The sequence below is a fragment of the Salminus brasiliensis genome, chromosome 1 (genome assembly GCF_030463535.1).
Source record: "Salminus brasiliensis chromosome 1, fSalBra1.hap2, whole genome shotgun sequence".
Taxonomy (NCBI): domain Eukaryota; kingdom Metazoa; phylum Chordata; class Actinopteri; order Characiformes; family Bryconidae; genus Salminus; species Salminus brasiliensis.
In genome coordinates, this window is record NC_132878.1 from 66461436 (window position 1) to 66475284 (window position 13849).

The 13849-nt window shown below is 38.6% G+C and overlaps 1 protein-coding gene across 8 annotated transcripts in view; it reads right to left on the reverse strand.

The window, feature by feature from the left end:
• col12a1b (collagen, type XII, alpha 1b) overlaps positions 1–13849 on the reverse strand; it is an 83229-nt gene that overhangs the window by 41306 nt on the left and 28074 nt on the right. For 7 of the 8 annotated variants that reach the window (XM_072686989.1, XM_072686998.1, XM_072686982.1 and 4 more), the window contains 12 exons: positions 11140–11285; positions 10474–10603; positions 10034–10170; positions 9182–9311; positions 7277–7416; positions 6515–6647; positions 6304–6324; positions 5669–5808; positions 2898–3027; positions 2583–2722; positions 1916–2045; positions 984–1123 (listed from right to left, as the gene is read on the reverse strand). In XM_072686989.1, coding sequence (XP_072543090.1) covers positions 984–1123; positions 1916–2045; positions 2583–2722; positions 2898–3027; positions 5669–5808; positions 6304–6324; positions 6515–6647; positions 7277–7416; positions 9182–9311; positions 10034–10170; positions 10474–10603; positions 11140–11285 — 1517 coding nt within the window. The remainder of the gene's footprint in view (positions 1–983; positions 1124–1915; positions 2046–2582; positions 2723–2897; positions 3028–5668; positions 5809–6303; positions 6325–6514; positions 6648–7276; positions 7417–9181; positions 9312–10033; positions 10171–10473; positions 10604–11139; positions 11286–13849) is intronic. The other variant, XM_072686961.1, reaches the window with a different exon arrangement.

Below are 13849 nucleotides of genomic sequence, written 5' to 3' on the forward strand. Positions count from 1 at the left end.
GTACAGGAACCACCTCTATAAAAGCAGATGTTTTGGAAGTTTGCTGGTCTGGAGCATTCAGGTGTGTGTTAACACAGTGCCAAGTAGTTGGGAAGGGTTAAAAGGCTGTTTCCAAACAAATTGAAGACATGAAAAAAACATTATTCTACAGTAAGAAAGATTATTTGCAAGCAGAACAAATTTAAGGCAGCTGCTAATTGTCCCAGGAGTCACTCCAAGGTAAGACCATGCATTGTTCAGAGAATCCTACATCTCAGACTCTCCTTGCATCAGTTAGCATGCTAAATGTTCAAGTTCCTGACAATACAGTTAGAAAAAAGACTGAACAAGTATGGCCTGTTAGGAAGGGCTGTCAGGAGAAATCCTCTTCTTTCTAAATAGAATATAGCAGCACGGCTTAGGTTTTCAAAGCTGCAACTAAACAAGCCATAAGATTTCTGGAACAATGTCCTTTGGACAAGTGAAGATGTTTGGCCATACTGCAACACCACCACATTTAGTGCATATCAGCACAAGCCCCTCATACTGACTATACAGTACAATGCTGTAAAGGTGATGATTTGAGCTTGTTTTCCAGCACCTGGGCACTTTGCAGTCATTGAGTTAACCATGAACTCTGTATACCAATGTATTCTAGAGATAAATCTGAGGCCCTCTATCAAACAGCTAAAGCTTGGTCAAATTTGGGTCATGCAACAGGACAATGATCTGAAGCACATCAGCAAATCTACAACAGAGTAGCTGTTGTATGGCTAGCATCTATGGCTGCCAACTGTTCTACAAGCTATTTATTCATGGGGTATACATGGGGTGTTTTTTCCACACATGGCTTTTTTATTTTGGTTACATTTTCGTTTAAAAATGTAATGACACAGTACAATGTGTTGTGTTGTGTTGTGTTGTTGGGAACATCTAAAATTAACACAAAGTATTTTCAAATAAACCAAAAAACCTGAGAGCAGAGTGATCTTGAGTGACCCTACCATGTCTTCAGTGCCTCCGGCTGTAGGAACAAAGAAAATTTTGTACTGGCGCACTGCTCCATCAGCAGGCTCCCACTTGACATTGAGTGAGGTCATGGTGGGGTCAGTGACTCTTAGATTCTTTACTCCACCCAGGGGTCCTACAATAAAGAACCAAGTTTTTCTGTTTTACACATAAACAAGAGCTTAAATATTTACATCACATGTAGCTGTACCTTCAATATGCATATGAAAATAGACATATTTGCATTATTTTCTCCTTACTCAAGCCAAGAATTATTTGCTGCCTGAAGTTATGTTTGCAATAAAGCTACACTACCTGGAAGCTACAATACTTTGGTCCCAAATGTATTGGGACACCTGTTCATTTATTGTTTATTCTGAAATCAAGCTTTTGATCCTGCTTTTGTTGGAGTAACTGTATCTACTGTCTAGGGAAGGCTTTTTGCTAGATTTTGGAACATTGCAAGCATTAGTGAGATCAGGGTGTTGGATGATCACCCCCTACCTCAAACCCAACTCTCCAACTCATCCTAAAGGTATTGGATGGAGCCCCATCATTTTAGAGAACACAGTTCCACTGCTCCACAGCTATGTGCTGGGGGGCTTTATACCCCTCTAGCACACACCTTGTCACGTCTTTAGGCATGGTGCCAATAGATTTATATTGACCTGCTCTAGAAAGTCCTTTTCTATTGGCAGTATTTCTTCACAGAATCTAGATAAGCTGTGTAGGAGCATTTGCACATCTGTGTCAGCAAAAGATGAATGCATTCATTAGATAGGGTGTCCACAAACATTTAGGCATATACTGTATGACACTAAAAAGCTATAAATGCTAATGTACACCAATTAGAATTGTACAAATTACAAGCCTAAATTACAGTTGGACATGTCATTTCGAACAGACATTAAATTAAACAAACACTTACGTGTTTTTCCATTTTCTGACATCCTCTGTCCATCACCCTCAGCATACACGGGGTAGACAGTGACAGTGTAGAGTGTGTCAGGCTGCAGGCCTCTCAGAACTGTGTTGGTGGTGGTACCAGATACCTGCTCCTGTTCATTGAATACAAAACCAATATCAGTCTGTCCTAACTGCAGTTAAAACTATGTTTTTTAATTATAGATATTCATGCTGTTATCATAGATATGACTTCTTGTTTTCAGAATCAGAAACACTTCACTAGCAATTAGAGTTCATTTATCAATTCTGTATTTAATGGAAGTACATTAGTACAGTTTTGTTATGATAAAATGACAAACATGCAGGAACATAACCTTGCTACTCTACACCATTTGCACAGCAGTTCATCACACTTCTAATAGGCCAAAATGACGAGTTATATTACATAAAAACTACTGATTAGGACATGCTAAATAAGTTTCTGTAAACAGTTTTGTTCAGTGGGAAAAACAGGAAAATACAATCTATGCAACACTGCATGAACAAGAGGAAAAAGTGCACAATTAAAAATGACAGCAAAACAGATAAAACAGGAATTTAGCTGCAGTTGGAGCAGAAAGTGCACAAGGGTATTGAGTAGATATGGAAATGTAATAGAAGCCGCAAGCTGACAGTCCTACCAGTCCTACCATGCTCTCAGCACCGCCGGCTGCAGGAACATAAACGACTTTGTACTCTTTCACTTTTCCCTCTGCTGGCTCCCAGCGCACATTCAGTGTGGTCATAGTAGGATTAAGAACCTGGAGGTTTCTCACTCCACCTAATGGCTCTGTAAGGACACAATTATCAGTGTTTAAAAGTGCAGTCTGACCCTTTTAGTTGTCTACAACTGAAATTATATCTCTGTCTGGCATCACTTTGAATGAAAGGATGGCCAAAGTCTGACAAAAATACCTCCTTAAATCACACTAACACCCTGAGATGTTTCCCTTAGAGACACCTACTTGTCTTTCCTTGGCCAGGAATGGCCTTGCTCTCTCCACTGCGATAGACGGCAGCGACGGTGATGGAATAAGGAGTGTCAGGAGTTAGCTTCTGAAGAATAACACTGTTCTTCTTTCCCCCAACTTGGGTCTGTTAGGAAAAGATGTCAGCAGTCAGACACTTTTGTTTGTTTTGAACAAATGAGAAAAACTCCCTCTCAAAGTTTAATGGCAACTTATGTCATCAGTGTAACCGTTAGCTGACATGTAACACCATTTCATTTACAGTGCCAAATGCCTTTCACAGCAAGTCCTCTGGATTGACTCCAAGTCATCAACCTCAGCATCACATTGTTAGACAAACATGCCCAGTGCAATCTCTCAGATCCTATTTCAGTCTTGACTTTTATGAATACAGTGAGTACAAAGTTCCTCGAAAAGCAGAAGAACTCTCTTAAACTTGAGGCTAAGTAACCGTATCCTTAACCAACTGTATCTATGTGAACCCATTACACTCCTCTACCCATTCATGAAAAAATAATGAGAGGGATTTCCCAACAGTCAATAATATGTCCTCCATGTTATGGCTTAAACAACTTTAGACAGTGAACTTCTGTTCCGCACATCATGTAACTATGTAGTAAGTACATTACAGGTCTCTACAACACTGCACTAAATGTGGCACCACCTCCATATATACACACGTGGACAAAGTTGTTGGTACCCCTCAGTTAATGAAAGAAAAACCCACAATGGTCACAGAAATAACTTGAATCTGACAAAAGTAATAATAAATAAAAATTACATGTGCATTCATGAACATCTGACATTGATTTTGAACCATGCCTCAACAGAATTATTTTAAAAAGTAAACTCATTAAACAGGCCTAGACAAAAATTATGGTACCCCTGAAAACATTGGACTATTCTGCAGTGGCCTTCTATGAGCCCTGACCTAAATCCTAGCATCCTGAGCATCTTGGGAAGGAGCTGAAACATGCCATCTGGAAAAGGCACCCTTCAAACCTGAGATAACTGGAGCAGTTTGCTCATGAGGAGTGGGCCAAAATACCTGCTGAGAGGTGCACAAGTCTTATTGACAGTTACAGGAATCGTTTGATTGCAGTGATGGCCTCAAAAGGTTGTGCAACAAAATACCATAATTTCTACCATAATTTCTGTCCAGGCCTGTTTCATGAGTTTTTTAAATAATTAAATAAAATTAAATAAAATAAATAATTAATTAAATAAAAAATAATGTTGAAACATGGTTGAAAAGCAATGTCTGACTTGCATTGGTTAATTTTCATAGCATTTTTATTTATTGTTACTTTTGTTTCAAGTTATTTCTGTGACCATTGTGGGTTTTTCTTTCATTAACCGAGGGGTACCAGCAATTTTGTCTATGTGTGTATATATATTAAGTAATACCAAGTAACATTTTTATGGTTCATCTAAAATACTTTCATTTTTCTCACCAATATTTTTGGATGGTACAATATCCGTTATGTAGTGTGTTGACTAATTTGAAGGATTTTAAGATGTACTATTGGCCAGTATGGAGAATCCTCAGCGAATAATAACTGTATTTTGTCTCTTTACAGATACAAAGTGTGTCAGAATAATCCTAATGAGATATGAGATTTTTTTAACTCCCAATGTCAATGTTTGTTAGTATGAATGGTCATTAGTTTCAGACACTGACAAAGTGTGTGTTCAATTCTGTCGGGCCCCAAGCAGCAATAAATTACTCCTAAATATTTTTTTCCCAAATGTTTCTTACAAAGTAGGATTCATAAGTGATGTCAGTTAAGTTATCACTGAAGAATGTCTGGCAGCGATGTGCAAACCTTCTCTGACTTAACAAACAGGCTGTGGGACAATGTCATAATCTAAATATTAAACTAATGATGTGAGAGAAGAAAAATAGCCTGCCATTTTCGTCCTCTCCTTGTGAAGCGTACATCACTGCCATTTATTGAGTAATGTGTCAGTAACGTGTTTCTCCAGCTGTTATTAAGCTCTGTCTGAAAAGTGTTTATGTTTGACTGTGTGTGGATTGTCTGTATTTATTTAACTCTACATCGTCAACATTTTCTAGTCAAGTATTTGAATATCCCCAACCACGACATGGTTTGTTCTACTACTTTTTACATTCTTCAGCCAAATGATCTAAGCTTTTTGCCACTACCTAGCTGTTTACTAGCTCTGAGAAATGTGCAGTAAATTTGAAATGTATTAGAAAAAATGCTAACTGTGTGTTATCCTCAGAGAATGCCTGTTTACTAGTATTTAATATACAGTTTCTATGCATGATTTCATGGTCATACACTAATATAGACCAAATGCTTTTGTATTTCTGATGTAACTACAGTTCCAAAACAAACAAATTTTCTGCCAGCTACCGGAGCTTCACTATACAGATTTAATATATTCTTAATAATGTAAAATAAGGTTTTACTGTTTAAAACAAACTGATCATTCAACGTATTTAATGGGGATGTTTTTGAGTGTGTGTTTCAGAGTTTGTAAAGAGATGTAGCTTATGGTGAGTCAATTCATAATGAGAGCTGTTCCTGTCTTGCATCCAGCTTTCCAGTGGGTTTCATACTGTAATTAATAGCATAAGGGCCAATAAGTTTATAAAACATATATCGTGTTACTAATGTGGAAAGTTCTGCAGGGCATAATCGAGTGAGTTAAACAGGCTCATTACCTCCTGGTTGTAAAGATTTGCATGGCAATAAGGGGGGCTAGTGGTGGTTGAGGTTACTGGGTGCAGTCAAACTTACAGACAAGGTTTTTCCACCAGCCACTGGCTGGAAGTTGATTTTGTAGTTCTGCACAGGGCCAGGGGCGTGATCCCACTTTACAGTCAGCGTGGTGGTGGTAGCATTGAACACCTGCAGGTTCTGAGGATGTCCAATGGGAGCTGGCAGCAGATACAACTTCAAGTTAGCCAAGTCACTGAGCACTGAGAAACTAATTGGTTTGGCTGTTATATTAGGTACTGCTACATTAGTTCAATCAATCCTTGAAGCTGAATGGAAAATGGTTGTGATGAAGACAAAACAAGTTTCACAATATGAACACAGTGCAGCCGGGCAGGTTATGTATGCACATGCATATGTAATGACAATACAGCCTAATGAGGCCAGCAATTCAGGACACTGATGACAAATGACATTAAAGAAACATGATGGGTGACAAAATGACAAATGACACATGAATGATGAATGGTCGATGGTGAGGTTCTGGAAGAACATCTGCTGCAAATCTGTGACCACACTTTGCTTTTGCATTTGTAGCAATGAAATGCACATGCAATTTTTAAAATGTGTTTTCATCAACGCTTTCATCACCATCATTAGCATCACAACTACAGGTATTACTATGGCAACATTTCTTCTTGTTTGAAACAACATACCAGGAGTACTGATCTTTGACACTAGAAAAGATGTCAAGAGAACAAAACAACGTTATTTCAGTTTGCTCCATTGATCGATATTTCAGTGGAAAAACTTTTGATAATTTGATTGTGAGAAATGAGTAAGAGTATTTGCAGGTGTGTATATTTGTGTAGAAGTCGCAAAATGTGTGTGTGTGTGTGTGTGTGTGTGTGTGTATTTGTGTCTTACATGTGCGTTGACTGCCCATTAGATCCTCGCTCTCAGATTCATCTGGGTAAATAGCTGTGACTGTAACGTCATACAGAGTGTCCGGGTCCAAGCCGGTCAAGACATGATTGGTTTCTTCACTGGCCAGGATAGCCTTCAGAAAGCCCACAGAACATTCAGAATCAAACTCAAAACACACCAAAACAACTAACTTGAAAAACAACTACATAAATTAAACAACTAAGCATTTTATAGATAACAGTACTACATACAGACATATACAGAAGTCTATTTAAGATTACTTAATATTGGTTTTAGTGGTTTAAAGCAAGCATGCACTTTAGATACAGTACTACATTTTAGTCAGTGGTGGTTTTTAGAAAGTGTCAAAGGGGAGGCATTGACCTTAGAAAAGGAGGGGTGCATTATGAAGCGACAACACTTTAGTTCAATGATTGCACAGTCATGGAGGGCTGAAGTCATGCACAGTTTGGCGGTTTTCTATGTTTAACACTTGTATTAAACCAGTACTAAACTGTGTTGAATAATACTATGTATTACCAATACATCTCTACAGGGACTAGAGCTGAGTGTGTGCATTTGCACATCTGTGTCAGCAATGAGATACAACTTAAAGTAGTTGCAGTATTTGTTAGAAGGGTTCTCAAAGGTGTCCTCAAACAGTGCATACCTAAACTATATTCACTCATAAAAGCCTCTAAGTTTTACACTGGATAAGAAATAACTTCAGGGACTGTTTTGGAGCAGCTCAAGTAAACTTACATATTGGAAGTTGTTCTCTCCTTTCTTGGTCCAGCCAAGTCGGTACATGGCTACATCTGGGGCTCCATGTTCCCATATCGCTCTGAACGATGTCTGTGTCACTTCAGAAAATCTCAGGTTTTTGGGGGCAGGAACCACATCTGTATGTGTGGACAGAGTACATGGTTACTAACATGATTAGCGGTATCTAGTCATTGACATTTAGGTCAAAGTGTGGCCAAATGTGTTTGTGAACACTTGTGTGCTTTTTTGTAAAAAATCTAAATGTTTTTTGTAATAGGGTGAAAATAACAGAATCATCTGGCTTTTATAAAGAAACTTTCCCCATGCAATGATTGATGAAAGAAATATACACATTCACAGTGCCTGGAGGTGAAGTGGCCAAACACATGGGAGACATTCAAAATGTACTACAATGTCTCATAACCATCATCACCAGGCAAAGTTTTAGGGCAAAAGGTGCCGTGTACATGTAGAGGCAGCATTTGGCTTGTCGCAGATATCTATTTTAAGTATATGCACATGTATCTAGTGGGAGACATTTGAGTGACATCCCATTCTTAATCCATAGGGTTTAATGTGATGTCGGGCAACCCTTTACAGCTATAACAGCTTAAACTCTTCAGGGAAGGCTTTCCACAAGGTTAAAGAGTGTGTTTATGGGAAGTTTTGATCATTCTTCCAGAAGCACATTTGTGAGGTCAGACACTGATGTTGGACGAGAAGGCCTGGCTCACAGTCTCAGCTCTAATTCATCCCAAAGGTGATCTATCGGGCTGAGGTCAGGACTTTGTGCAGGCCAGTCAAATTCCTCTACACCAAACTCGCTCATCCATGTCTTTATGGACCTTGCTTTGTGCACTAGTGCGCAATCATGTTGGAACAGGAAGGGGCCGTCCCCAAATTGTTCCTGCAAAGTTGGGAAAATTCATGAAATTGACCAAAATCTCTTGGTATGCTGAAGCAATAAGAGATCCTACCACTGAAACTACAGTGCCGAACTCAACTCAACTGAAAAAAGCCCCAAACCATAATCCCCCCTCCACCAAACTTTACACTTGGCACAATGTAGTCAGACATGTATTGTTCTCCTGGCAGCCGCCAAACGCGGACTTGTCCATCTGAGACAAAGTAGTTAGATTTGTCACTTCAGAGAACACATCTCCACTGCTCTATAGTCCAGTGGCGGCGTGCTTTACACCACTGCATCCGACGCTTGCGCTTGGTGATGTTTGGTGAAGGCTTGGGTGCAGCTGCTTGGCCATGAAAATCCATTCCATAAAGCTCTCTATGCACTGTTCTTGAGCTAATCGAAAGGCCACATGAAGTTTGGAGTTCTGTAGCAATTGACTCTGCAGAAAGTTGGCAACCTCTGCGCTCAATACGCCTCAGCATCCACTGATCCGCTGTCATTTTATGTGGCTAACACTTTGTGGCTGAGTTGCTGTCATTCACTATCGCTTCCACTTTGTTATATTATCACTGACAGTTGACTGTAGTATATTTAGTAGCGGGGACATTTCATAACTGGACTTGTTACACAGATGGCATCCTAACACGGTACCATGTTGGAATTCACTGAGCTCCCAAGAACCAATTTTTCCACAAATGTTTGTAGAAGCAGTTTGCATTCCTAAGTGCTTGGTTTTATACACTTGTGGCCATGGAATTGTTTACATTACATTACATACTCAACATACAACCTATACTAAGTTTGTGTTTGTAAGTATGAGATTTATGTAACTGAATACAAATATAATTTATTCTGTGGTAACATTTAAAGAAGTATGTCACTTAAGTGTAATGTTTACATTAAGAACAACAATTACCCTGTACTTTCAATGATTATAGAAAAACACATTATTTAAATGTCCAACCAGACAAAAAAATATATCAAATGTTTACCTGTGATCTCACTGCCAATCATTGGGTTTCCTAGACCTTCATCATATACTGGAGTCACAGTAACATCGTATTCGGTTTGAGAGCGTAGGCCAGTGAGAGGCAGAGTAGTAATATCACCCTGAACCTCAACCTGATGATTGAACACCAACCAAATCAATATCAAATGGCATGTGCAACTTATAATATTGGAACTGTTTTCTTAATCACCCTTTAGATTTTCATACATGAGCCCAATTACTATCAATGTTTTGAAAGATATAAGACTATGTATGAGCACACATATATCAGACTGGTAAACGCAGACTGGTTATGCATTTTGTCAACTAAGTGACCACACTACACTGTACTTCTCAACAAAGGACAAAAAAAATCTTCTCAAGCACAAAATCTGACCATTTTTAAATTATTATTGTTATGTAACAACTCAATGTGGTGTGTGGCAACTGATGCTATAACGTTTACATGATAATACTTTAGACACCAAACATGCTGCAACTGATGACTACATTTGAAATAAGGTTCTTCAGCCCTTTTATACCTTTTTTGCTTTCAGTTAGGAATAGTATACCTGCACCTAAACATTTTGAAATTATATGTTTGTGTTGATAGTCCTTTTCACATACGACTTCAGAGTGTTGAGATGTTTAATCACACATTTTCTGTAAATGTGTGATTAAACATCTCAACATCATTAAACATCTCAACACTCTGAAGTCCAGTTCCATTCCCTTAAACACTGTAAGGAATGCAAATGAAATATGACGTGTGAACTAACATCTGCTTCTGCTTATTCAATGAATTGTTTTCCTGTGAGTTACAAGAAAATAGAAAAAGGGCTCTAATATTGAATACCTCTTTCAATTCTCCACCCTCAGGCTTGTAGGTGACAATGTACTTTCTGACATTTCCTGGAGCTGCATCCCAGTCTAAACGCATGGAACTGTGGGTCACATCTTTGATCCGCAACTTACCAGCAGGAGGCAGAGGTACTGAAAGAAAAGATACAGAAATAAAGAGAAAATCAAAAAGAGTAAAATATATGAGTATAAGAAGAGAGAGAATAAAGCATGGAAAAGACAGAAACAACAGCAGTGAAAGATGGAAAGACAGACAAAGACAAGAAGTATAAAGAGGAGACAATAAACAGGAAAAAAGTAAAGAGAGCAAGAGAGAGGTAGATAAAGTACAGAAATTGAGAAAGAGAGAGTATGATTAATAACTCAGTGAAGGATGAGCAATAACTGTAAGACATGTTTCGAATTGCTTAGAATTTTTTAGGTCGGCTGACGTACAGGTAACTCCCTGGTCCATGAGGGGATCACTGGCTGCTTCCCCATGAAGGGCAAACAGGGAAAGTGTGTAGGCTGTATTGGGGAGCAGCTGTAGCAGCTGGACATCGTTCACATCTGCCCCAACTCTCATCTGCAGGAGAGAGTGTCAGAAACCGGATGTTAGCAGGGGAAAAAAATACAAACAAGACTTGTCAAGCAGACATTTTTGAACGCCTGGTCCAAAGTGTAAACTAACATACCCTGATTAATTCCTAAGGTATGTCTGCTTTGCAATGACTGACTACACGTCTGGGGCGATTTCTGGCAGCAATAATTCTTACGGCCCACAAAAGAAGAACAGAAAAAAATTATCGAGCATCTGTTCAAATTCTGTTTGGTTCATATCATCTCAATGACTTCAGTGGGGGAAATAGGGCCTCATGAAGCCAACATGATCTAATCCTTGCCATTACCTTCTCAAGTCCAGAAAGTCTGCTTTTTGTAGACCTTGCCTGAACAGCACTGTAAAAAGCACAGCTTCCTGATTTTCTGCAATCGCTGCGTTTTGCCATCTGGAGTGTGTGAGGGGTCTTTGGCAGAAGCTCTGATCTACACACTGTCAAGGTCACGTAAAGTAGAAAGTGGAAAGGCAGACTGAGCATTTGCATGTGGCTCATGGTTACTCACCTCTTTCTCCTCGGTGGGCACAGTGGCGTTAATGGCACTGTACAGAAGCATATAGCCGGTGGCACCAGCTGCCTGCTCCCACTTCACACGCATGCTGGTCAAAGCCTCATCATACACGTTCATGCGCTTCACTGAAGGCAGGGGCACTATAAAATCAACAGAAAACACAGGGGATATAGATGAATAGCCGTACTATGCCGTAGCTCAAACCTTTATGGCATTAGACCTCTGTACTATCAAAAGCTAACATTTGTCCAATGCCATAGCTGTGCATATGTTGAAAAGCCTGGAATTAAGTCAAGTAAATGTGTCTCTAGAGACTGTGGTATACTTCTAGTGACGTGTCTGGATGGTCCAGTCACTGAAAACTGGAAATTATTAAAGAGTATAAGTCAGGGAAATAGATCAAATATCCAAGTTACTGAACATCCCCTAGAGTTAAGAAATCACAATTAAGAAATGGAATACAGGCAGTGTATGGGACACATGTAGGACACTGTGCATACTGCGATAGGTATGCATAGTATGCATACACTAGGTATAGTGTCCTATACATCAGTACAAAATACAATTTTTGTCTTTTCCTGTGAAAATGCAGATATAACTATGGACTATATGTGGCATTAGCAAGCCCCAGTTTGTCTATGCAGACCGATTTATTCCACCATCCAAATAGACCTAGTAGTCATTTTGTAGAAGAAATATGTACAGAGTGTGTCAAAAGATTCAGCTGTTAAAAACAAATATAGTACATGCATTGCTTTATTTACAGAGAGCTCAGATCAATCAAGTTATAGGTGAATTTCAGAAATTGCTACTTTTTTTCTCCATATACATACACATTCATTCGTTACTTGGAAAACACTGATATGGTCCACACTGACAAACTGGGGCGTGATAATAATACGTTTCACAGGAAAGAAACTCATATCTTTCACTCAAAGAACTGAAAGTATCTAGGGAGCCTTAAGGTTACAGTTTTTGGTATTTCTTACATCTATTAGTGTCATAATCCATATCTAATGCTTTGATTCTGTGTGAAAAGGCTTGAAACCACAGCTTAAAGGAAATCCACAAAGAAAGCTGTTACCATCCCACATCACACACACTACCACAGGCAGTCAGAAATACTGCCACACGTTACAAGCAGCGGCCACTCAGGAGAACAACGATCCAAGCTGAAGTGTTAGCTCAATTTGGCAATAAAGAAAGCCACAATGACCTAAGCACATCTGACACTTCCAAGTGGCTCAAGTCAAAACGATGAAAGTGAATTTTTACGATACTGAGAAAGGTCTTATAATGCTCATTATAAACATAGTAGTTAAGATATTAAAACAAACTTGCATAAACTATAAAACGAATGAGGGCAATAAAAACATTCAGTGTACTTCTCATCACATTAAATTACCTAAGTTTTCTTTATCAGCTAATAACAAGACTGAAAGTACAATGTTAGGATGAATTCCTGGATGGAGATAAATGTTTTTTTTGCTTACTAATTGCCCAGCTGCTGTATCTGATAGTTAAAGCGACACCATTAACATTAAACAATGAATGAAAACAACCTTTTTCAGAAGAAAATCAATATGGTAGTGCCATTCTAACATTAACTGAAGGCTTCTCTGTGAAGCCGATACTAAACATAACTGCACTATGTTAAAGTAGGATGAACAAATGTGACATTGTGAAATTATTTTATTAAAACGCGTATACCATTCCACGTGATCTTATTAGTATACATTTATGATATAATACTGTATTAACATGTGACGTGTACACACTTCATAATCAAGTACACTTTTTTGGTGTATACAGAAGCATCATGTACCTAGTTTCTAAAAGTCACTAATACTGGAGCTCTAGCATTTACCATGGTCAAGCATGTTACCTGTTCCTTTACTCTACACTCTAAGCAAAAGGGCGCTACATTGTACTGAAAAGAGTTATTTGACTCATGACAATCCTTTTTTTTTTTTTTTTTTTTAAGATTCTGTGAAAAACCATTTACAAAAGGCTCTTCACAATTCTGAAGAACTGGAGGCATTCCTGAAATATTTAGCCCATTCTTCATAATACCTCACAAATATTCTTGGGTTTGCATCTCTGCAACCGGCTTCAAGTCCCACCAAAAAAATTCTGAAAGCTTTCTCACAGCAGTCACGCAAACTGAAACCTTAGAGCCTGCTGCTACCAAATCTTGCAGGAATCTGGTGGCAGCCGGTGATTGTTTCTTCTTTCTCCCAAGTCCAGGTAGTGTAGTAAGAATTCCCTTTTCTTTGAAATTGAGAACTATGCTTCTAACTGTATCTCCAGGAACATTTAGTGCTTTTGCTTCTTTTTTAGGAAGGCAATGATCTCTTCTCTGAACTTTTGGACAACTCCTGTATTTTTAACAAAATCAAAAATTACATTCAACATACCCCTTATCAGTCCAGGTATTTGATGAGTTGTATCGCAAGCACATCTGATGCCATCAACAAAGCTCTTGATTTGTAGATATGTGCTCTTTTGAGGAATTCTATTGAAACGGTTGATTTTGGGACTGCAGTGGAGGTATTTCATTTGTTTCTGGTTGATTGGTTCATAGCAAACAGCTGACAGTTAGTACATTTTGCTAATAAGCCTAATTTGCTGTGGCGGTTAAATAATTATGATTGCAAACTGTATATATAAGAACCTGATTTGTCCCAAAGAATTGCTTAATCTG